This window comes from Eurypyga helias, unplaced genomic scaffold (genome assembly GCF_000690775.1).
Source record: "Eurypyga helias isolate BGI_N326 unplaced genomic scaffold, ASM69077v1 scaffold13527, whole genome shotgun sequence".
NCBI lineage: Eukaryota > Metazoa > Chordata > Aves > Eurypygiformes > Eurypygidae > Eurypyga > Eurypyga helias.
In genome coordinates, this window is record NW_010263741.1 from 29,401 (window position 1) to 53,640 (window position 24,240).

A 24,240-nucleotide genomic window follows, 5' to 3' on the forward strand; every position below is an offset into this window, starting at 1 on the left:
GGGGTGTGAGTGCACGCAAGCGTCCCTGGCCAGCCCCTGGCTCTGGGTGGTGAGGAGAATTCCAGGAACTACAGGAAACTGATGTCACTGCATTGTGTTTGCTTGTTTTCTTTTGACTGCACTAATGTTTAATTTTAACTTAACCCTCGGAGGGGTATTTTTAGTAAAACTGTTTCTTCATTCCTCCTGTCCCATGTTGGGGGTGGGGGGTGACAGATTGTGCCTCCTAGTTTTTTCCAGTAGTCAGCTCTTTTTCTTCCTTTCCCCTGACAAGCTGTGATGGTTGACTGAGAGCTTGAACACTCAGCAGCATCTGTTACCCTGTCTCTTTGCATGGAGCATCTAAAAGTTTATGTTATTGGTTCTGTACCCATGTCTCTTGATTTGGTCGCTGATCCAGGCTGAGAGGAAGCAGCTCTGCCTGGGCAGGAGTGCTTCATTCTGGTAAAAGAATAGTACCTCTTCCAAATCTTCAGCTACTGCTGTCGCCGTACCATGGCACAGCTGCTTCTTGAGTGGACTGTCAGGTTCTTCAGTGACTATCTGCTGGGACAGGCTGACTTTTCTCAAAGTTAACAACACTTAAGGTTGGAGGGGCTTTGCCAGCAGTTAAGACAATCACAACCCTTCAGGGGTTAGGGTTTTTCCTCTTGGTTTTGTTTAGAGGGGGGGTGTTTGGTTTTTGTTTTGGTTGTTCGTGGGTTGGTGGTGTTTTTTTTTTTTAAAGGCAAGAGAATACTTAAAACTCATTATCAGCCTCAGAAGCTAAAATTTAAACAGCAAAAACTGGACTATTTGTTCTGCTGATCTTGAAGAATCAAGTCAATTCTTGTGTCTGGACTGCACAGGACAATCTTTGAAGCCATCATAGTTGTATTTATTTAAAAAATAAAAAGCAAAGACATACACCTCTGTGCAGAGCATGGGATTACTGGAGAATTGTTCTCTCTTCCATATCTCTGACCTGAGTTTTGGCTGCTGTCTGTGGTTTGCAGTTCATGTATTTCTGCAGACAAAGAACAAAATCTGAAGGCTTGGTTTCATCCTATCCCATTCCTGGTCCATGTGCTACAATAATTGTTTAGGTGCCAAACACAAAGATAAAAAGAATTGCTGTGTGTTTGGTTTGTCATTGTTTCATGTATGAAGATGAATTCCATTTGTAATTATCTGCACATTACAAGAAGTGTGTATGTGGAGGAGCTATTGAAAAATGACAGCAGCATAATTAAATTCACACCAGCTCCCCATGTGAATACTAAGACATGAAGAGTGTCTTCTGTGGTTTAGCATTATCCACTTCTAAAGCGGGCTCAAAACATGGAATAGCGAACTTTGATTCATTTTCCTGCACAAACAGGTCTCTGCTTTTTGAAGGACCAGGTAAGAAATGCCTTTATCTCTGGCAAAGGGAGATTTGTACACATGGGCTCATCAACATTACATTCCTTGCACCTCCTGGAAGCTTCACCTCCTGCTGCGCTTCTAACTGGCATCGCCCATTAATGCAAAGGACTGTTGGTGAGTGCTGAAAGGGTTAACGGGTGCTGTGCAACACTCTGCATGACTAGTAGTACATGGGTGAGCTTGGGTTTCCTATTGCAAGGGTTTGTTGTGGCTGGATATTTCTGTTGCCTTTCCCTTTCCCCCAGCCCCCCATCCTGTAATTCACTTGTAGAAGAAACCAGTCTCGGTTACGCTGAGCTCAGCGCTGCAACCATTTGCACAGACACCACACCGAGAGGCAGCACTTCTCAGTTTACAGGCTGGACTGCGGTAGGAAACCGTCATTCCTGACGCTGACAGATTGCTTGTGCACCGAAGGTATTGCTCATTGAGCAAACAGGGGCTGTCTCAACGTTTCCTCTCCATCCACATGTGCCTCTGCAGATGGGGAAAGCTTATTTAGTCACCTCCTTGAGAAAGGGACTGTGTCCTGTGTTTTCTCGTGCAACGTTTAGCACAGTGCTCTGTCAGCTACTGTTTGTGTCCGGTTAGCACTGCTGTTGGGCATTTAACTGGGAAGAGGATTGTTTCTGCCAGTTTTACGGAATTCTGGGTCTCCGATGTGGCTTCAACTTGCATCTTTTCATAAAATTTGATCTGCTTGTTCTGCTGTATAAATCTTCTGTGTATCGTTTTACGTTCTTGTTCGCTTCTCTCTGCTCCTATGTAGAAGACATGCAATCCTGACATTTGGCTATGCGTCACACCATTCCAGCTTTGCACCCTCAATGCTGGACAGCACGGAACAGAGGAGAGACAGAAAAAGGGGACGTCTCTCCTCCCGTCATTCTAACCCTGCAAATCAAGGAGGCTTGTCTAGGGATCACACGTTTCTGATTAGTTCTTATCTTGTAGCACTCACTTCTGCGTGCCTGAGTGGTGCTGCAAATTATAGCCACCTTTTATTTGTTTGATCAGCTTCTGCCTGCCTCTCCTGCTCAGTAGCTGTTCCTGCGATGCCATCTCGTGGTGGCCCTGGTCTTTGACGGTGTCTCTTCCCTGTGCTGGCCAAAGCTGAGCCAGCCACCTTCTGTGTGGTACACGAGTGATCGCAGCTCCCTTTTGTTAGCAGCGTTTGTGCGCTGGTGAATCGAGGAAATTCCTTCTCTTAGGTGTGTGGCACTAGTCAGGGTATGGTCTTCCGAAGCTCAGGTGTCGTGTCAGACGGGAACCTTCGTGGCAGATGCCTGCGCTGGATGCTTTAACTGTGATGCCGTAAGAGAACGTAGCCTGTATTCGTGAGAAGGACCAAATATTGCGTGTGCTATAAGGAGAGTGGTGTGGGGTTCATTCACAAGTTATAATAGCAGGCTACTTCTTTAGTCAAGTATTTATCCCTGATACAGCGTACGTTGTTTTGAGTCTTATATTGTTTTTAAGTGCTTCTCTAAACACAGAGAAGCTGTTTAATACTTTGGGATTCTGCTGCCTTTTGATTGCAGAAAGTGGCGTGGGAGGGATGTCAGGAGGTTGTAGAAATTCCAGTTTTATCTCTGTTTTTTTCTCAGTCTGTCTGGGTTTTGGATAAGCCACAGGGGCAAAAATAAGTCCAGTGCATATCTGCTGCTCAGTGACTTGGGAGCTTTACTGTACCTTAAAGAGTAAGAATTACATGTCTTGTTAATAAATGAAGTGACTAATTACTTTCTTTTTGCCTCTGCAGTGTTCCCAACTCTTGCCCGGCCAGTCCACGTGGTGCTGGATCCTCAGGATACCGTTTTGTTCACAACATTACCTCGGATCTGCAGCTAGCAGCAGAGTATGCTGCAAAAGCAGCATCAGAACAGCAGGCAGATACGTCTGGTGGGGACAGCCCAAAGGTTCGAAGAAACATTACTTACCCAGCAGTGCTCGTGGGGAGACTTGTTAAGATCTGGGAGTTTGTTGCCAATGCTGGATATATTTAAAAGAGGCCTGAGAATACCCTGGTTGTGAGAACACTGCATACAGTATCCTCTGGGGTTTTGAGACCATGCCTTCAAACCAGCATCATCTTAGTGGTAGATGATGAATCTACTTGCTTAGCTGCCCAAAACATATTCAAATCAATGGTTAAGCAAGGAGAATGTTTTTTGCTTGTTTGATAAATCAAGAACTCATAAAGAAGAGGTACATTACATTTGAGTCTTGTTTTTCCCTTTTAATTAATGGTATTTTGCAAAAGCCTTTTGGAGAAAGGGGAAATAGGGATAGAAACCAGATCCTTGCCATGAGAAATCTGTAGTCTGACTTTCAAACAAACAGAAAGGCCTGTCAAGCAAGCGTTAAATGAGAGTAGCAAGTGGAATTTAGATTAAAAAATAACTTAGTTATAATGATAAAATTTAATTTTGGTGAGCTGATCTCCAGATCAAAGTTAAAGGTCTCTATCCAAAACCACCTGATTTGGGATTGGGTGGAGGAACACAATACTAGATGGCTTTTTTGTAGGTTGGATTCTCCCTTGAGACAAGGGCTGTTCTTGATGGAGTAATATGAAGAGCTGGGAATATGAGATCTGGCAAACAAATTAAAGTTCGCTAGAATGAAACAAATCCTGCTGGAGAGGGGAAGGGACAGGATCAAGTTTCATACTGGGCTTGTTGCTGGGAGGAGAGCTGATAGCATACTTACAACTACACTTTGTTAGAAAGTTCATGCAGCTGGGCAGATTTGAAAGCTTTAGTTTCATGAATACTGAGAGCAGTGAACATACCCTACACGCTCTGACTCTTTGCAGTCAATTGCTTGTCCTGATCCTGTGCCTTGTGCTGGTGAAAGCACCTGTGGTAAATTCAGTGGGGAACATAATCAGATTAAAGTTAAGCTTTTTTGTGTTTGTGGGGAAAGGGAAGGAGATTCTTTAACACAAATGCTTGTGCTAAATTGGGAGATGGCAGTATAAAACAGGAGTGAAAGACAAGAGGGTAATGCTGCTCCTACTCACCCGTCTTAGCATCTGTGAAAACTACAGCCCAATGTGCTTTTTTAGTTTGGGTTCTTGGTAGCTCTAGTGTAGGAATTCTTTGTTACTGACTAAATTCCTGGGTTTTTTTTTTCCTTAGGATGAGTCCAAGCCACCCTATTCTTATGCTCAGCTAATTGTGCAGGCTATATCTTCAGCACAGGACAGGCAATTAACACTAAGTGGGATCTATGCCCACATTACCAAGCATTATCCATATTACAGGACTGCTGACAAAGGCTGGCAGGTGAGTTCTTGACACGGGCAAGCTTTTAAACTACTTTGTCAGGTCCGATCTGCTTTGAAATGCATTTATTAAAGATTTGGGGCACTGGGAGTAGAGCTGCTTTGACTATTCCCAGAGTGAATTTGTTTAACGTAAGCTGACTAGTTTGTTTGTGGGTGATTAGTGTTTTTTTTAAAAATACTTTCTAAGGCAATGTAGTTTGTTACTATTGGGCTTTCTGGTTTCTGAAACCCTTTTAATGCTGGTCATGTGTCTTTCATTTTGTTTGGTTCTTATTCTTCCTCATCCTTGCTATCAGTCACTCCTCTGCCCAGATACATGCCTGAATCTTGCTTAATCCTTCACCTTGTCTTCATTTGGCATGATCTCTCCAAGCAGGTGATGTCCAGCCTAAAACAGAGGTCTCAGTTTTTAATCATGATACCCTAAATCGTCACACGTTTTGTTTTTCCCGGTGTATCAACTGCATTGCCTAAGGCACAGTTAGCAGGTTTTGAATCTCAGAATGGGAATTTGGGGAACTTTACAGTCTATACCTTCCTTGTGGTATTAAGGGAAATCTGACCAGCTTCATAGGAGAGTTTGGATGTAGTTAACACATGCTAAATCAAGCTTAAATGTTCACTTGAGAGCTGCTTTCAAAGTTTCAGAAACCTCAGCTCCACCTGCTTTCAGACTTTTTCTTGGCATCGCACCTATGAAATGGGTGTTGTCATTTGAATATAATGCACTGATGCAGCTGGAAAGACTCTTGCAGCTGCTGATTTCTTTGTGTTCAACTGGCAGGAGCAGTACTGCTTGGTGCACTTTGAGTACAGTTGGAATAAATACATTTCTGCCTCCCTGGCTTTTCCCTACAGTTCTAATTAATTGTGGAATTCACTTCCTGCCTTAACCTGCTCGGCAGAGTTGTGCTTTGTGAACCAGTTGCTGAGTCCTGCTTCAAAGAGCTGCATTTCAGTGGAGGCTGAAGTTGCCTTTCCCCTCCCCTACCAGTGGTATTGTAAGGCTTCACTTGTGAAGAGCTCATCTAAAGCTGCTACAAGAGCTCTTTTTTGTTTTGAAAGTGGAGGAAGAGGAAGGTGCTTGTGCAAACCTGGGCTTACTGAGCCTGTCCCCTAGCCCAAAAGACAGTGCTACGCCCAGTCAGAGGTGAGCTTTTGCAGTGGAAAGGTGAATGAGTTTTGTCAACCTCTGGAGACCCGTACAGTGCTGGACTAGTGCCACATAGCTGATGTATTCTTCTCAGAGACAGCTGTCTGAGGGCACACTGGCTGTCCTGCATTGTGGTTACCCTGAGATGCAGTGTCCTTTAGGGCATGTTTGGGCACCCTGGTGATCATTTGGCAGGTAAGCAGTTAGTACAGGCTCAGGCAATTTTTTCCGCTTGCCTAGAATAAAGGCTGTCTTGAGAGAGTTCTGATGTGGTTTACAGTCATTTCCCCCTGCCTCAGCAGAAGTTCTTTCATTGCTTTCCACCAAAAAGTCACTGCACTGCCCGGCTCCAGATGTATTTGAGTGATGGTGCAGTACCAAGCAAACCCATCTTTCAGCATGGTTAGTGGAAAATCTGCCTTCCCTCAGGTTTTCTCTTGCAGTTCTGTGACTTTGGAGCTGTGTGAGTTGAGTGACTTGTTTCTGTCTTCAACACTGATTCTAGCAGTGTGGATTTTACAAGCTGTGTGGCAAAACCCATTTGTCTTTGTTATATGCTTCCTCGTGGCAAAATAATCACCTCATTCCTCTGCTTCCTGCAGAATTCCATTCGACACAATCTATCCTTGAACCGTTACTTTATTAAAGTCCCACGCTCCCAGGAGGAGCCTGGAAAGGGCTCTTTTTGGCGAATTGACCCTGCATCTGAAGCCAAACTAGTAGAGCAAGCATTTAGAAAACGAAGGCAAAGAGGAGTGTCCTGCTTCCGAACACCTTTTGGGCCTCTCTCCTCCAGGTAACTTCAATTTCCTCTAATCTCTATGCCAAACTCATTACAAAGAAAACAAAAACTTCTCCTGAAGTACAGTGAGCAAACTTTGTTTCTGTTTATAGTTTGAGAGGTAATATAGTTGGATAGTCCTGAGGCATAATCTGAAAATTGTTCCAACTTCTTAAGTGTTTACACAAAAAAAAAAAAAAAAAAACAAAAAAAAAAAAAACAAAAATCCAGAACTAAACTACAAAAATGCATCAAATAACATATCTGTTCTGGCATCATTTCAAAGAAATTCAAAGCAGTTATCACTGGAGTAAGTGTTTTCAGATGCCAGTCTTTCATTTCAGGAAAGCTGTGTTTAGATGTGGATTAGATCATAGTGGGAATAACTCTTGTGGTATTTAAAACACTCCTGTAGGGAGGATCAGGTTGATCGTGGTTGTCAGCAGCAAAGCAATGGAGGGTGTTCTGTGCCACCGCCCCAGTCAGCGGTGGGACTGCACGAGAGGAGCTGTGTGCACTGACAGCTTCCCCTGAGCCCTGTGGCTGAGAGAATAAGACTTGCAATCCAAAACGAGCTGGAGCAGTTTCATGTAACAATCCTCCCACACTACTTCTGTCTGTTAAAATGGGGGGAACAGGAGGATGTGTTTTCAGCTGATCAGCTTCTCTGTCTTGTTTGTCATTAAAGAAACATTCAACCCGTCGTGTTTTGTTGCTGCGTGGCACCAGAGGTGGGAACCAAGTGGTTGGGGCAGGAGGCAAGGGGTGGAAAGGGGAGCAATTGCTCTGTAAGCATATGTGGGGCCAGACGCTTGCAGCTACACTGCATCTTCCTTCCTTTTCCTCTTCCTGTCACTCTCGAACACTGACAAAGATCCTTTGAGAATGGCCTGAAGTTATAAAACTGATCTGAACATGAGACACTCAGAGCTTTTCTGTCAGCAGTGTGTCTTTAAAAGGAAATGTTGAGCACACTCTGAAGGGTCCAGTTTCCTTCAGCAAGGAATACAACAACACTATTTGGTGCTAGCGCGTTTGTGAGGTTACTGTGTACCTTTTAACTCTTCCCAGCAAGATCACAGTGGGTAGTGTGGAAGAAAGGCTGTCCTTCTGCTGGAGAGTCCTGTACTGGAGATAACTCTTGGTGTCTGCTGCTGTCTTGTGGTTGAAACGCATTTACACTTGCCAACACTACTTTCTGGTGTTTCAGGAGTGCTCCAGCCTCCCCTACTCACCCTGGCCTGCTGTCCCCTCACTCTAGTGGCCTACAGACTCCAGAGTGCCTGTCACGGGAGGGCTCACCCATTCCACATGATCACGACTTTGGGTCAAAGTTAGCCTCAGTTCCAGAGTATCGGTATTCACAGAGTGCACCTGGTGAGTAGCTCTTGTTTCACAGAGGGTGACCGTTGAGTTGCACCCAGTGCCATGATGAGGACACCGAGGTAATGCTGCCAGTGTGCTGTGGGAGGATCTGGGTCTCTTTCCACTTCGTTGTTAGAGACCGATGATGCATATGCAGCTTCAGGCCGTTTTTTGTGCTGATCTTTAGATGAGGGGACAGGAGATGAAGGAATGCATAGAAACACAAGCTAACCTTGAACTAGGTGGCTCTAAAGAACGGACAGCAGAGTAGCCGTGGCAGCATGTAGCTCGCTCACACCAATTTACCAGCCTTCTGGATAAGATCAGCTTGGCTACACAGAGCTCTGTGGTGCTGTGGCCAGGGCCTTGGTAATTTGTTAAGTCCCGGTGAGTATCTGCTTGTCAGCTGTGCTGTATCTGGCCTGATGTATGGGGTGTTCCTGGTGAGGCTGGAAGGCAGAGCTCGTTAAAGCTTCATGGGTTTTTTGTGCTTATTGTGGCCTCTGTTCACAGAAGTGTGCTTAGATGGCACGTAAGGGTTTTTGTAAGTTAGGAAAGAGGAGATTGAAGATGGTATTTTTGAAGCCTTAATTTTTGTTCCTTACCCCCATTCATGCCAGTGTAGAAGGACTGAGTGTTGCAGATTAGAAGCATGTAAGGGACATGAATGGAAGTGGTTTTGCCTCGCCTGTTAATGTATGCTTCTCTCTTCTGTTTAGGTTCTCCAGTCAGTGCCCAGCCAGTAATTATGGCTGTTCCTCCCCGACCATCTACACTGGTGGCAAAACCAGTGGCGTACATGCCAGCATCGATAGTGACCTCTCAACAGCCTTCCTGCCATGCAATTCACGTAGTTCAACAGGCTCCCACTGTTACAATGGTCCGAGTTGTGACCTCCTCTGCAAACTCTGCAAACGGATACATTCTCACAAATCAGGGCACAGCGGGAGGAGCTCATGAAGCTGCAGGAGCGGTGTTGGACTTAGCTGGTGACCACCGAGGTAGCTTTTCACCTCCCTTGCTACTCTGATACTAAGTCTTGAGCAGGCTTGGTGGGGTGGGTGGTCAAACACTGTTTCACACACTGGGTGCTTAGCCCATAATCAAAAGATGTTTCTCCAGGTAAAACTTAAACCAAGTAAGAGCTCATCCACTTCATGCCTCCACCAGTGAGCAGGACAACTGTGCTCCTTTGTCTCTCTGGGGAATAAATCCTAACAGACTTTGGCAGCTGAAGAAACATGCAGTGCTTTAAATATTTATATTATCCCCAGTATCAATATTATGCGTGTGTATTGGTCAGCTGGATGTGCTATGGAAATGTGTCCTTTTTCTAGCCAAAAGAGAGAGCCTGGGAAAGGCTGAAACTCTGCTCCAGGATAGCCTTGTAAATAGATGACTGAACCCTTCTTTTCCACAGGCCTGGATTCCTAGAGGAAAGCATGTGCTTCTGAAAGTGCAGGCAGTGCCCCATTAAAGCAATCTTCAAAAACCAGTTACAACAAAGACCTCTTTTTCCCAAGCTGGAAATTCCAGCCTTGGGGGATTTCGTGAGTTAAACGTTCTCTTGCTGTGATCTAGGCAACACCTTGTCTGCTCGCCGTTGCAGAAGCGCTTATCGTACAACATAGATGTGTGTTGTACCAGCAGCAGGGATGGTTACTCTGATTGCTTTTATGTGGGCAGTGGGGCAATGGTTCTTCGCTAAGGGAAAGAAAAGAATGACAAAGATCTTCTCCTACCACAATAGCAGGACCACTGGCATTTTTAGTTCAGCACTGGTTATCCTGCTTCAGTTTCACTTGCATTCTCAAGAAATTCCTGTCTGGAGCCCATACATGTTCCTCAAGCGCTAACAGTTGCAGCTGCCTGTCACCTGCTCCCTTCTTTCATTCACTAGTTCTTGCTGTCATTTGCTCTTTCATCCCACTTGTATCCTTTTCTAGTGTCTACCTTCCCTTTGTTTTTCCTGGTTGCTCCATTTTCCTTCCTAATCTCCCTGCTTGCTTTGCCTTTTTTCTCCCTGCTTCCCATCACCCTGCCTGCAGATCTCTGCTCAACGCTTACGTCCTGTGGAACTCCGCTCTTGTTGTCTACTCATGTTAAATTGGGAGGAGCCTTCTCTCCCTACAGGACTAATGAGTTTGTGCTTCCTGCCTGCCTTCTGCTTTGAGACCCACAGAGCCCTTGGAAGAGAAGAGGGGCTCTCTGCCTGCATGCCTAGCAGGAGGCTGGCCTCTCTGTGTTCCATACCTGAATTGACCCCTTACTTGTCTGGGAAGTAAGATAAGTGGTTGAGTGCTCTCAGACAGTTTTCTCTATCCAGGAACTCGGCCCTCCTTCTATTTTATTTTTTAACTCTCTCCTGGTTTCTTCCTATGCTTCTGTAGTTGGCAACAGCTTGCAATTGTGTGAAGACCTCCTTGTAAATCAACCTACATGCAGGCCTGACAGAAGGCTGTTGCAGACTTTTGGCTCCAGGCATTGTTTAAGATCTTAATGCCTTCTCCTGCTGTGTGGTATTGAGAGTCAGGCCAATTTGCCTGTAATTACAAAGTAAGCTATGAGATTTGCAAGGACTGCTGTCTGTATCACAGCTGTAATGTGCCAATAAGGGAGATGATGCCTTTTTAAGACAAAGGGTCAAGTATATAATCTTGGTGGGTTTTTTTTTTTCCTGAGTGGCTTGTAAGAAAACTGTTCTTAATATTGATAGAGTATATATACAATAGAGAATATTTTAGTGTTTTCAAATATTCATCCCTGACCTCTGTGGTGCTTGAGGTATTTTCACATCTGTAAGCCTGGGGTATGTATAGCTGTTAAAATGTTAATGACAATAATGCCTGTTGCTAAGCCAGGCTAGTAAATGATTGTTGCCTGTCCTACTCTTAACAGGCATGGATGAAAAGCCAACAATCGCATTTGCTACAATACCTACGGCCAGCCGTGTTATTCAGACAGTCGCCAGTCAAATGGCACAGGGTGTTCCAGGACAGACAGTCACAATCCTTCAGCAGGCAGCTCCGGTGACCATTGGACAGCATCAACTCCCTGTGCGAGCAGTCACTCAGAACGGGAAACATGCTGTCCCTACCAACAGCATCGCCGGCAGCGCTTATGGTAGGCTCTGTTTTCACTGCTGTGTCTGAGTTTTGATTGCTCTCTGAGCTTAGCAGTTCAGCTGGAAAGCTGTAAGGTTTTCCCTTCTTAGTTGGTATATATCAGGTTATTACATGTGTCCAATTCCAATGGTATTCCAATTTTTCAGCTTCTCTGGCTGTAAATGTTGGTGGTAGATATCCTTCTGTCCACCTCTTTGTTCCCTTTCCCTGTTGGAAAAGTTTTGCTATCTAGCATTGCTTCTGAAAAGTCCAGTGTCTTTCCTTTGTCCTTGGCTGTGCATTTATTACTACTTATACTCTCTACCTTTTGAGGGTTACTTGTTGAAAGTGTTAGCTGTTCTTGTGTAGAGCCTGTTTTAATTTGTTTTCTTCTGACAAACAGCCTTTGCTTTCAGCATGCCAAATAATAAAATTTCCATGGTGCTCTTTAGATCTTGTGAAAAATGACTCCGTAGAGTATTAAGAAAATAACATACTTTCCCATCTTAAGGTCTTAGAGCCTGAGAGAAATAAGATCTATTTCATCAGGTGAATGAATGTAGGATTTTTTTTATATACAGAATGTATTCTAGTCATTTGTCAAGCCTGATTTTTTAAAATCCCATAGTAGCTGTGTCTTGGCAGCCTCTTCTTACTGCTTGCACAACACCTCAGGCTTTGTTCAGTTAAGGATGATGGCTGGGGATGGTAATATCCAGGTTTCTTACAGCCCTTTTCAATGAGATGCTAAGCATCTCTGCTGTCCCAGGCTGGTGCTTATGGGGAGTTTGACATGAAGGGCACTTGTGGGATTTCGATGGCTTTCCTGAAGGTAGGAATGTTTCTACAGAATTTTCTGCCACCTCTATTGGCAATATCACCTGCCTTGCATTTGAATTGCAAGAATCTTACTGGAGCATTGAAAAAATGATAGCAATAATGTTTTTATGCAACTAGGATGTTAAGATATTGAATAGATACGGTTGGGGCAGTTGCTGCTACTCAGAAGGAGTGTTTGTCTAATACAGGATCAGACAGGTGTTTTTATTTAACATTTTCAGGTTAAGATACTCTGTTCTCACCTAAATTTTTCTAGCTCTCATCAAACAGCAAGTATTACAGTTATATCTGAGTGTTTTTGTAAGTGATAGTGAATTTTCCGGTTCACAAAACAAAGCGCGAGTCTCTTAACTCCATACAGACAAGAGCAGTCATCTTCTCCTCAAGTGCAAGGTTTAGGCTTCCTAAGTCGCTGAACTGTAATTGGTGCCTGTCCTCATCCTTGCCCTGTTTTTTTCCTTCATCCTCTTGTTCCTCTGCAGCCTCCTTCTCGTGCCTTGGTAGAAGTTGCTGGGCTTTGAGGGTCTTTGTTCTGTTTGCTTTGTTTATTTATCCTAGGGCTCCCTTTTTGATGCACTTAGCAGTGAACACACCGCTAATGTTCTGTCATCCCATCCTTCGCAAATCAGTCTGGAGGGCAGAGGATGTGCTGTCTCCCGGGTCCCCTTTGGCTGCCTCTCTGATTGATGCAGAGTCCAAAAACTGCATGTGTCTTGTTTTCCAAGCAGTGTTGTGTGCCAAAGCCAGTGTGTAAGCACATTCTCTGTCTGGAACTAGGAATTGTAGACATTTTTACGGAGGATTGCTACTTAAATAGTCTTTTTTTCTCACCGCTTTTATTAATGGGAGGGTGAGAGCTTTTGTCAGTACTGCAGTACCAGACTGGGAGCCAGAAATTCCTGTGTTCTGATCCCAGTTCTGATGGGAAGGCATTTGGTTGTCTGAGGTAAGCCCTTTCCTGCCCCTTTTGCAAGTGAGATGTCCTACGACTCAGTATTTGGACTCTAATAGTTTCCCAACAGACCGGCTGTTCTTCCTGTGCGAGGGGGGCTACAGAGCCCCCTAAGCTGAAGGCACAGCACACAGACGTTGCAGCTTGCAAGAAGATCTGATTTTAATTGGCCAGTGAACTTAGGAGGTGCGCTGTAATTTGAACAGGGGATTGATCCTCCCTTTCTGGAGATGAATGCTTAGCTGGCAGTGCCTTGTCTGACAGTGGATAAGAAGAAAGTTCTCCATTGAAAGGGGTTATTTATTACCGGTTTGGTAAACTTGCATAAAGCGGAGATTCTGGGGGGAGGGACGAGGCTAGCAAGCTTTACGAAATGGACTTGAAAACAGCGCTGGAGTATGTGCCAGCTATTGCATTTGACTGTGATGTTTTGTTTTCTTGTTTTCTGGAATGGCAAACACTTGTGGTACTTCATGACATTAATTCTTTCTCTCTCTCGTCCTACTTCCCAGCTCTTACAAATCCATTGCAGCTTCTTGCAGCCCAGGCCAGCTCGTCCACTCCTGTTGTCGTCAGCCGAGTATGCGAGACAGGGACCGAAGAGACAGCAGCAGCCTCTTCCAGTGAACCCGAAGTCAAAAGACCCCGGATAGAAGAGCCCAGTGGAGCAGTCCCAGCCCAAACTGGAGTTATCACATCTGCAGTGCCACAAGGACAGGCAACCAGTGAATGAAGAACCGGTGGGAGGAGCTGGAATGATGCGGGGTAGGCATGGGATGGCAGCAGCCCCTAAAGCAACTTTCAGAGAAAACAAGCCACAACTGTAACAGCTCAAAACGTAGTGGATAAAGAGCTCTTTTCAAAGTCAGATTTTAAATGGGAGGTCAACAGCTGTTAGAATCACAAGGTGCCAAAAAGAATGGAAAACCCCTCCCAAGAATCCATACCTGGAACTCTGTTCTGTCTTTACCTATGGGATATTTTCTCCTTTTTTAAAAAAAAAGATTCAAAAAAAAAAATACAGACAACTGATTGTATGACTGCTGGGATATTTTTAACTGTCTTTTCCCCTGTTGGCTCTGAGGGGATGGGATTTGCAGTTCAGCATTTAAAGGAATGTTACGCAAATACAATCTGCTCCCTGGAAAGAAAACTCCTCACTTTTTATGCCTTAATACTGCGCTTCTCAGAGCGTTGAACCATAGGACCATTTTAAAAAGGCCACCTATGGCAATCAAATGCTGAAAGATGGGCGCAGTATCTCACAACAACAGCATTAAAGAAACATGGTACCAAGCTTAAAGAAAAAGGCAAATGATTTTGGTTTTTTAAAGCAAAAATTCTGAATACGGACAAATGTTTATTTATGTGGGGATTCAGGAGGAAGAGTTGCAGGGCTCAACCACCTGGATTTCCAGATGTAATTTCTCTCCATTCCCTCTGAGGGAGAATAAGATGACAGAGGACCTGTATTAATTTGGTTCCTGTAAAGATATTAAAAACAAAGGGTTTTGTACCTTCAGTGGTTTCTTACGATTGTTCATCACTTGCTCTGGACAACAGCCAAAGTATCTTGATGCCTGAGGATCACATGGGAAAGGGTGTCTCCAAAAGGTCCTGTGTGCATTTGATTGATCACGTTCTGTGCTGGAGCACCAGGTTTTGTTCAGAATAGCACTGAAGGTGAAGACGTTGCCACTGTCTCTGTGAACTTGAGGAAATATTCTGCACTAAAGCAGTTTGTCTTCACCTCCTGTTGGTAACGTGGCCCAGAGTTAGAGGGACGATGGTCAGGAGGCCAGGGCTGGGTAGGGTCTGTCACTGACCCTCTGCCATGGCTAACAGCAAAGCTCCTGTGGTGTTATTCTGAGAGGGAAGTTGAGAGTTGGGGCGAGAGGCAGCAGGGTTCATACAGTGTTCAAGACAAATTCTGTAAGTGTGTAGAGACCAAGGCAGAAGAGGCCTTTTGTTTGCCATGTGGCATAAGTCACTGGAGGTCTTAAATAGGTTTTCCAAAAGTTATTTGGAGGTTTTCTTTCGCTGCCTGGCTCCCTCTCCCATCTCTCCTCCCCTGAGGACCATTTGGGTTAGCCAGTAGGAGGCTTTTAGGCAAACTGTATCCCAGTGTAGTAGGACTGTGTCTTACAGTGAAGCAGATTTGAGTCACTTCAGCCGTGTGGAACAGTGGGTGCATGTGATGCCGTGTGACTGGCAAAGAAGTCAACCTCTGCGTAGCCCCCAGCTAACCCCTTTGGTTTTACGCCTGTTTGCAATCCCCTTGGCTAGCGTGTCTTCTGGCAGCACAGCAGAGATCTTTTAATTTAGAAAATGTTATGGCTTTGGTAATGGCAAAAGAGACTTCAGAGGGCTGGGATATGCCTTCAGTAGGTTATCCCCGTCTGTACTGATTCGTTGTCAGGTTACTGTCTTGTGCAGGCTGCCAGTGCCATCGCAGAGCAGAGAGACAACCCACTGCATAAGCATGTTGCAAAAATATTTCCCCAGTGTGCAGTAAATGATACTGTCAGTATGTCTGTGGGGACTGGGGGTGAGGCACAACTGTTCAATGTCTGCTGGCATTTGGGGAGAGGGAGGAAATCTGAAAGGTAACAGCTGGCATCACTTGTTCCCTTCTAGATTTCCTTTCTCTTTGCTAAATCCTATTCAGTAGCCAAGTCCCACTGCTTGAATAAAACCCAGCCGTGTTTATTCTCAAGCCAATTGTTTGTGAGAAATATTTCTGAAAGATGGAAAGAATTCCTTGGTCTCGTGATTTGCGGTTACTTTCTGCAGTTAGAGGCACACAAAATATTTAGGACAGTTCACTTATCTACAGCTAGGCTTTCATAATTTACGTGTGTGCCTTTAGTGACAAGGTTATTAGATTGAATTTTAGTACTTTGAAATCATTTTGTGAAGGAGGATTGTTACAGACCACAAAGTAACTGAAGCAGGCCAGCCTCCAGCTGTTGCTTTTCCTGCTAGGAAGGCTAGGTGCAGCATAGCAGAAAAGCACACGGATTAGCTGTTTTCTGTAGCCTTTTCAAAGCCAGAATTCAATGAAATGGGCTTCAAGGAAGAATGCACAAGTGAGAGTGCAGCATAGTTTATCTGTGATTGATCATTACTCTTGGGTGACTGCTGGTGTAGATAGAGGCATGGCCAGGGAGCTTTCCTGACGCAGAGGAGTCTTTGGGTTTCCAGTATGTTGGGTGAGTCTGCACAAGATGAGCAACCAGCAGAATACTGTTCAGGATGTGAAGCTGACAGAGTATTGTGGATTTTTCTTTACTGCTGCTTTTTTCTTGGAAAGTCTAAATAGCTAGACCCTAAACTTCTGTAAACTAGTCCAGCACCATAGAAATTCATCAGCTGCATGACGGTGTTTTCATACACCAGCTGCTGCTTCATAGATACCTCTTGAAAGTCCATCCTCAGGTTGTGTCTATAGGTTTGCCTCCTCAGTATTTAGAACAGAATAATGCTTTCTGAGCCTTCCTTTTGTGGCTCACAGCACCTGCTGGTTACAATGCAAGTTGAGGATAAGCAGATGTCTTTGATCTGTTCACCCATTCTGCTTGAGGTGCCTGGAACTTGTCAGTTCATCCTATTCAGGGGGTTTTTTTTTTGCTTTATCAGTCTGCTACATCCCGCTGCTACTGTAGGAAGCAGCCATGCCACTTGAATTTTTTTTTCCTATATCATTGCCTGATGCTAGGTAAAATAACAGTCCTTACTACATCCTGTTGAGAGCTGTGGAGAATTGTGGGATTCCTCTGGAACACATGAGATGGGAACATCTTGTTTCAGGCCTCCAGATTAATTATCTGAACATGCTGCTCAGTCTGGAAGACAGCACCTCTCTTTTTACATAGCAGCCCTGATTCCCCAGGCTTTTGGTTCTGAGCACTGCAGAGGAATGAAAATTAATGTGATGGTACAATTAAGCCATCACTAGAAAGAAAATGTTACCTTAATGGTTATATGCAGTACTGGGATTATTAGATTGATTGTCAAACTTGTTTTTATTGTCTAAAAGCTGCATCTCATGTCCTCAATTAATTATATTAACTGAGGGAGCATTGAAGAGGAGAGGAGTAGGAGGTTTCACTGCATCTTCTGCTGTCTGCATAATGAAGGTTGAGGCGTGTTGAATATTTAACCTGCTATAAATTAGACCTGGGAAAACTTTAAAACTGAGTTCTTAATGTGTGAATTCACTTTTCACCATTCCTTATTGCTGTTTAGTCTTTGTCATTGCCTAAAATGAATTTTACTTTGACTGCAGCCAGTTTATAGCAGCTTTAGTTGCCTCTGTTTGCAAAATCTGCATGCAGTTGTTCTTGGTTTTATTGCACTGGAATGGTTTCGTTACTTTGTCTTGACCTTGGCACTTGTGATACAGGAAGCGTTTTACAGTGAGGTCAATTTAATCTGGTTCAGTGATAACACAACACAGTCCTGAGCACAGAATTGAAGTTCATGATTAGCTCATATATTTTCCCCTCCTTTCTCTTCCCGTATTCCACCCTCCCCCATACCATTAACCCTGCCCCCTGTAGCATATCCAGTCATTTTGATGCACTGAGGGGAGCAGCACCCTGCATTAAGCTCTGCCTGAGGACTCAAGGATGAAAATACCTGTGGGATACATGGGGCCGCAGAGCAGGTTGAGGAAGGTCAATCTGGTCACCCTGTATTTAATTTCCTTCCTGTGTTTTAGACACGTCGGGCACAGTTTGTTCAGGAGGGTGTTTTCAGAGACACATTAAGGCTTTGTAAGAGGAGTGACATAGTTAACTAATAGCTGAAGCCTTTACAGTGCTTCTGCAATCGATGCCGAGGTCTGGCTTCAGGTTTTGGGGGAGGAAACTTGGTCCTGCATGTTTTAGACATCTGTCATGTGCACTGCCTTGGGACTGTCATTCGGAGTTAACTTCCACATTTTTCCCCCTTTTTCAGTAAGGAAATGCCAGCAGTAAAATAAAACTTGAAGCCCAGAAGGCTAGGGACCTACATCTAGGCAAGTGGGCGTCTGACCTGAGCTTTCATTCAGTGTGGTGTGGAACACTTCCCACTGACCACAGGGGATGTTAAATTGATGTTAGAGCATTCATCTGTCTTAGCAAGGGAGGTTCCCAGGGAGGAATTTGGTATCACTGTGGTGCGTGGTAGCCTGTAAAAGAATGTCAGTGTAGGGTGAAAGGAGAAATGTCTCCCTGCTATACCTAGGTTTGGGGATCTTGATGACAAAGATTTAATCTAGCAATAGTTCTGCACTTTTCCATAGAGGATGAAAAGCTGCATCTGAGCTTTAATTATTGCATCTAAGGATTAAATTCCAACTGGTTAGTTGTTCCATGTTTGTTTGAGGTTTAAACGATGACTTATGAATTATAGTTTATCACTGTGGTAAACATAGGTCACACAAAACCTGCAGTATTTGGGAAGATTGACTCTTTGTTGTCTCTGCTGTTGGGCAGTTGTAGCTGTGTAGAAATACAGAATAAGTTGGGTTGGAAGAAACCTTTGGAAGTCTGTGCTCTAAACCTCCTGCTGAGAGCAGGTCCAACCAGATCACACTGCTGTGACCTCTTCCAGCAGAGGTTTGAATGTCTCCACAGAGAGTTCCGTGACTCTGGTCCCTGTTCCACTCTGACCACCCACAAGGTGAAAACTTTCTCAGCCATCCAAGAAGAATTTCCCATGCAGCTGCATGTGTTCGTTGCCTCTTGTCCCACCACATCACACCTCTAAGAAGAGCCTGGCTCTGCCGTCTCTGCATCTTCCAAAGAGGTAGTTGAAGACACCAGTAAGATTTTTCCCTATTTGCTTCCTCTTGTTAAGGCTGAACCAAGCTGGTTGTCTTGGTCTCTTCACCTGCTCAAGCCCCCGGGGCATCAGGTAGAATTGCTGCAGAAGGTCCTGGTCTGTCTCGTGCTGGGGAGGCCAAAATTGAACACGTACTCGAGGTACAGTCTGACATAATGCTGGAGGGAGTAGAAGGATCACTTTCCTTGGGCTGCCAGCTACACTTTTGCAAATACAGCCCAGTACCTCTTTGGTCTCTTGCTGCAAGACAAGTGTGAGAAACAAGTCACTAAGTGAGCTGGAAATACTCCCTCTTGCATTTGTACCTATGCGACCATCTTGTCCCTCTCTTCCAAGGAAGAGTGCCAGCTTGGGTCTTGGACCATTTTGAATAAGAAGCAGTGCTGAAGGATCCTGAGCGCTTCTTAAAATATCTCTGCTTTACGTTATCAAATGATAATTTCAATCCCGTGTGGAAGTTGCCTTCAGTTTCTACCCTGATGCAGAATGTTTCGGGTTTAGTCCTGCTGCTAATGAGTTGGGCTAGGGCATTAAGCGTGAACCTCTAAAGGAACATGACTAGCTTCATAATTTTGCCCTTGCTGCGCACTGAGCTTTTGAATTTGCAAATGCCATCCTGCAGCAGACGATCTGTCTTCCCCTGCCAGCTGGTCTCTCGGGCAGCTCCTGTTTCTGCTTCCCATCAATTTTTCCCCTTCTATTTGTAGTTGTTTCTGTCAATTCCAGCGTCCTTTAATCCAACTCCTAATTTAATGGCATTGCTTGAAGGTCTGCATCTGGTGAGAATCTGTGTTAGGTTGCAGTTATACAACAGACTGTTCAGTCATGTAACTCTTGTTTCCTTCTGGGTGAAAAATTATGCCAAAGCTGCTACTACTATAAGCATACACTACTGTTGTAAAGTGTAGCTTACAATGGAGCCAGCTGTGCTGCAGAAAACAGTTACACTACAAGGTCATCTGGATGGCTGGAAGTGACGGGAGTGGGAAGCGGCGCCTTCTTGCGCTTCGGTCGGGACCTGATCAGAACTTAGCTGTGGCTTCGTGCTGGAGTGCCTCTCTCTGCGGCTGTGATTCGTTGGGTCAGCACCTCTGTCTGCCAAGTGGGTTATTTGCAGGACAGCACGCGTTTGTGCACATGGGTGTGGATTTATGCCTATATAATAATCAGCAGTGGCAAACCCCTAGCTGTGATGGTGGGCTCTCTTGGTTAGGTTGTCTCACGGGGCAGCAATACAGCAGTGAGTATTTTACTTTGGCCTGAGCAAGACCTTTTGAAAAATACTTGGTTTTCTTGGAGCACTATATTTAAATTCCAAATTTTTAATCAACTTTTAACCTTTGTATTTATATGTTCAGAAAAAAATTTTTTGATACCTTTTCAATTTACCAACACTGAATTAAAACCCTTCAGAATGTATGGCTGGTCCTTTCCTTACGTGTCACTTTTACGTTTCAGAGCCTGAGGGTAGCTGTGCCAAATCTACCCCTTCGCTCTCAAGGTAGAAGAAACCTTTGACAATTCATAGGTGGCAGCTAAGGAAGAAACCCTTTAAATATTTTTTTTTTCAGAGAATATTAAATTAGATCTGTGTAAACATAAAATTTATATTTATTAATGTGTGTGTGAGTGTGTGTGTGTACATATAGATATATAAATGGTCCATGACTATTTCTTTCTCTTAAATGGTACTTTACACAGACTTTTATACCGTATGTTGGTAGATCCCCGCACCAGGCACTGATGATAGAAGAATGACATACCTGTTCTTGTAACGCATGTCGGCAGTCGATAGAAGCAGCTTTACTTCAATGATTGCTTTCATTCCTCTTGCAGAGCAGAGGTCTTGGTACTTGCATCTTCCTTGTGTAGGAGCCTGGTTTCTGGCTTTGTCTTGCTTTCAGCAACCCCAGTCTGTGCTGCTTTTCTGGCAAGAAATTCCCCAAATGGCACTAATGAAAGCTGGAATCCTTTCTCGCCTCAAATTATCTCTTGATGCAGTATCAGGGAGTTCTTTACAGATTCTGCTCTGTAAGTAACGGGACCTCATTTCTGACGGAGGAAGCTGATGGAGGGTCCATGAGGATGCTGTAATGTTGAGGAATCCTGGCTGTCAGGTGGCTAAGCTAACCCCCAGGCACAATGAAATACTCTCTTTTCCTCTGTGGTGAGATTATTCTCCTTTTATGATGCTTCTGTCTCTTCACGGGGCGTGAGGTGTGTATATCCCTTTAAAAACAAATGCACAAGCGTCTTTCTAATGTTCCCATTCACAGGGAGTAAATTTTACCTAACTGGCCAAATTTCAGTCATGGTTTAACTCCACAAGGGTCACTAAAATTCACAGAAGCATGTGTTTTGACCCGTGTGGGTCTTCTGAGATTAAATCTTAACAGCAGGTGATACTTGACTTCCTAATCCTAATTGCTCTTCCAGAAGTAGAAATCCCTTTCTCTAGAAGGACCTGAGTGAATGCTTCGCTGTGGTTTCTGCTTACTGTCGGGTGGTGGGGCTTTGATGCTTACGGAAGGACAGGATTGGTGGTAAGAAGAGTAACCAGAAGAGGAGCAGTGAAAGGAAACATCTTTCCTCCTCAGCAGAAAACAGCCCTTGAGAAAACCAGACTTCCCTAGTATTTGGTTACTGCTTGGTGTCTGCCACAAGGAGTTGAGCAATGCACCCAGCATCCCAGACCCTGGCACCTTCGCCACGATCTAAACCTTTCGGTCCTGCTTCTACCCCACCTCAGTTTCACTTAAAGCAGTCTCAAACAGAACCTTCCTCACAGCGAAGGGCAACGTTAAGGAGAAACGTCTGCATTCCAGCAGGCGTTTTCTGCAGAAAAATGGGATTTAAATGGAGCAGAAAAACGTGAGATTTCCTTCTGTTTCACTGCCTTGCTGCTAAAAGTCTGGTGCAGAACATCCTCATTTATCTGCCGCTGCTCAGAGGTGCACAGGCTGCTAAGTAGGCAAGTTGGCTCTGTAGCAAATGGATTGCTGTAAACCTGAACTTGCTTTCTCTCTCTCTTTCTCTCCTCCCGGTGGGCTTGCAGTAGAGGGATCCAGAGTATTGTTTGTAAGATCTTTTTGCTTTAATGGAAAAGAAAACAGAATGTAAGCAAAAAAAAAAAAAACACAACCACACTCGTTCGAATATACTGATATGGAAAATGGAATGGCTTCAAAATACAGGGATCTTACAAGACTTGGGATCTGGATGTGCCGTTTGTGCTGGGGTGAGCCTGGCCGTGCCCAGCTTTGCCAGTCAACCACTGCATAGCCGGAAGGAGCATTTCCCTGCGGCTATCCAAAGGACTGGTAAAAGCTCTTTGGGGGTAAATCAAAAGATGTATGTGAGCAGTGGATGGTAAAGCTGGAAATTCCGATCCAGCTCTGAATATGCGCTTTAAAAAAAACTTGGGAAACTCCCCCTGTTGTGCAGATTTGCATTCCCACTGAGTCCGGAGGGGAAGGCCGCAGTCAGGCGAGGAGCTGAAATACCTCAGTGGCTTGACAGGAGTGTTTCGCTACAGAGATCTGAGAGCGCCTTACCCCTTTCACCTAAATTTGGCACTTAATTTAAAGGTGGGGATGGATGGGGGGAACTAAAGCCATGCTTACATTTCAGTCCCTGGTGTTGCCTGTACAAGGACACCTCCAGCCAGATGTTTTGGGTTTTGTGGTTTTTTTACAGCTGATATCAAAAGTTGTTGGTGGTTTTTTTTTTTTGTGACTTGTTTTTCATTACCAGTGCTTTTTAAAAAGCAGGTGTGTATCCCGAGGGGAAAAGCTCCATCTGGGGCAGTGGTTGTGAAGCTCATTATCTGGCCGTGTTGCGGCACCGCTTCTGTGAGATGCTTAACGGCACGGGCAGGCCGCGGCTGCCGGCAGGGCTGGGAGAGTCTCCTGGTCGCGCCGAGGAGGCTGCTGCTCACCAGAGGAGACGGCAAATCCGAGCATCTGAGGAGCAGAACCTGCATTTCCGCATCAAATGGGATACAGTGGGTTTGGTTGGTTGTTTTTTATGGAGCCATACTTTTTTTTTTTTTAAGTAATTTGAGATCTGAATGTGATTTCTAATGTATCGAGAACGTTAATATTTTAAAGCTATAACAAAGTTTTAAATTTCTACTTTTTTTTTTTTTCATTTATTTTAACTGTTCTGTTACCTTAATTTGATGTATGTGGTTGAGGAATGTTGCTTCTCCTCTTAGCATTTGTTTCTATAACCAGAAATAAAATTATATATGAAAGAGAAAATTCCCTGGCATTACTTGCTGCTTTTGAGTGACAGGCGTGCATCCTTCCGCTGTAGTAGTGTAGGGGGGTGGAGATTCCCGCAGCCGTTTGTGCTGTGCAGTCCACCCCTTCTCACGGTGTGCGGGGTCAGTGTGCTTTGGTGTGTGTTCTCCCCCTGTTTTCGTTACACGCTGTAGGAGGGGAAGCGTATGTCTGCACGCCTTGCACTCTTGGAGGTCAGATATCCTCCTCCTGATCCCGTGTCTGTTATTTGGGAAGCTGTTAACTCACAGCAGAGTGAACATATGTGTGTGTGTCTGTGTGTTTGAGAGCCATAATGCTTCCCCTGGGGATTATAAACTCTTTCTCCAGCTCCAGCTTTTATTTTGTCATGAAGCGAAACATTGTTATTGTGAAAGATAAACTATTTCCGTCTGTTTCCCTGGAATTTATAATTGTTTCATTTAAGCATATGAGGTCAGGAAATAGTTTTTTATCTTATAGGAAGGTTTCTCCTCCCTTGCTCTCCTAACAGAGCTACGATTTAAGTTCAGGGTTTATTTTGACTAAAAGAAGTCGTTCTGAGCACCAAAATTGAATAGGAATATTTTTTAAGACCCCAGTTGACATAAAGTAGCTGTATTTGATGTTTAAAGGAAAAAAAATGTACACGATGCAGCAAAGATACTCATCCAGAGCCATTTTTGGGGGGCATCTTGTAAAATTATCGTCTCTCTGGCATGTTTTCTACCGCAGCCAGAGGAGACGATGTGCGGGGAGCAGTCTGAATGCTCGTGCTTGCCTCGGCCCGCTGCCCGCCCTACCTCTGACTGTTAATAGCTGGGGTGACGGCTGCCCCTCATGCGGGGGGCAGAGGGGATGTGATGCTCTGCCGGCTAATTACCAAGGCACGCTGCTAATGAACTTCGGCGCTGGGGGGGCATAGGGCAGCCAGGGTCCAAAGGGCAAAGCACGGAGCTGCTTTCCCAGGCGTGCTCTCCTCGCCGCGGGGTGATGCCCAGCACCCAGAGCTTCGGGCTGGTTAGCAGTCGAGAGGAGAGGCTGATGGGAGATGATTAATGCCTTTCTAACAATTTTTGGAAGCTCTAAAGGCCACTTGCTGAGTAAGTATGTTTAGCACCTCTTGCCCTTTTTGGAAAGCACTGATTTTGAAGAGCTCCCAGGAAAGGTTAAGGGCATCTTCACGGTCACGCTCTACCGCCCAGTGATGGTGTCGAGCCTCGAGCGGGGTTGTTCTTCGTGCGCCGTGGGA

At 44.7% G+C, this 24,240-nt stretch overlaps 1 protein-coding gene across 1 annotated transcript in view; it reads left to right on the plus strand.

Annotated features, from left to right (window-relative positions):
• Positions 1-14,042, plus strand: part of FOXK1 (forkhead box K1) — a gene marked incomplete at its 5' end in the record, with an annotated part of 21,697 nt that extends 7,655 nt beyond the window's left edge. The window contains 7 exons of the mRNA XM_010156168.1: positions 3,170-3,326; positions 4,551-4,697; positions 6,455-6,648; positions 7,844-8,010; positions 8,718-8,999; positions 10,897-11,121; positions 13,407-14,042. Of these exons, the coding sequence (XP_010154470.1) occupies positions 3,170-3,326; positions 4,551-4,697; positions 6,455-6,648; positions 7,844-8,010; positions 8,718-8,999; positions 10,897-11,121; positions 13,407-13,627 (1,393 nt within the window). The remainder of the gene's footprint in view (positions 1-3,169; positions 3,327-4,550; positions 4,698-6,454; positions 6,649-7,843; positions 8,011-8,717; positions 9,000-10,896; positions 11,122-13,406) is intronic.
• Positions 14,043-24,240: the final 10,198 nt, after the last annotated feature.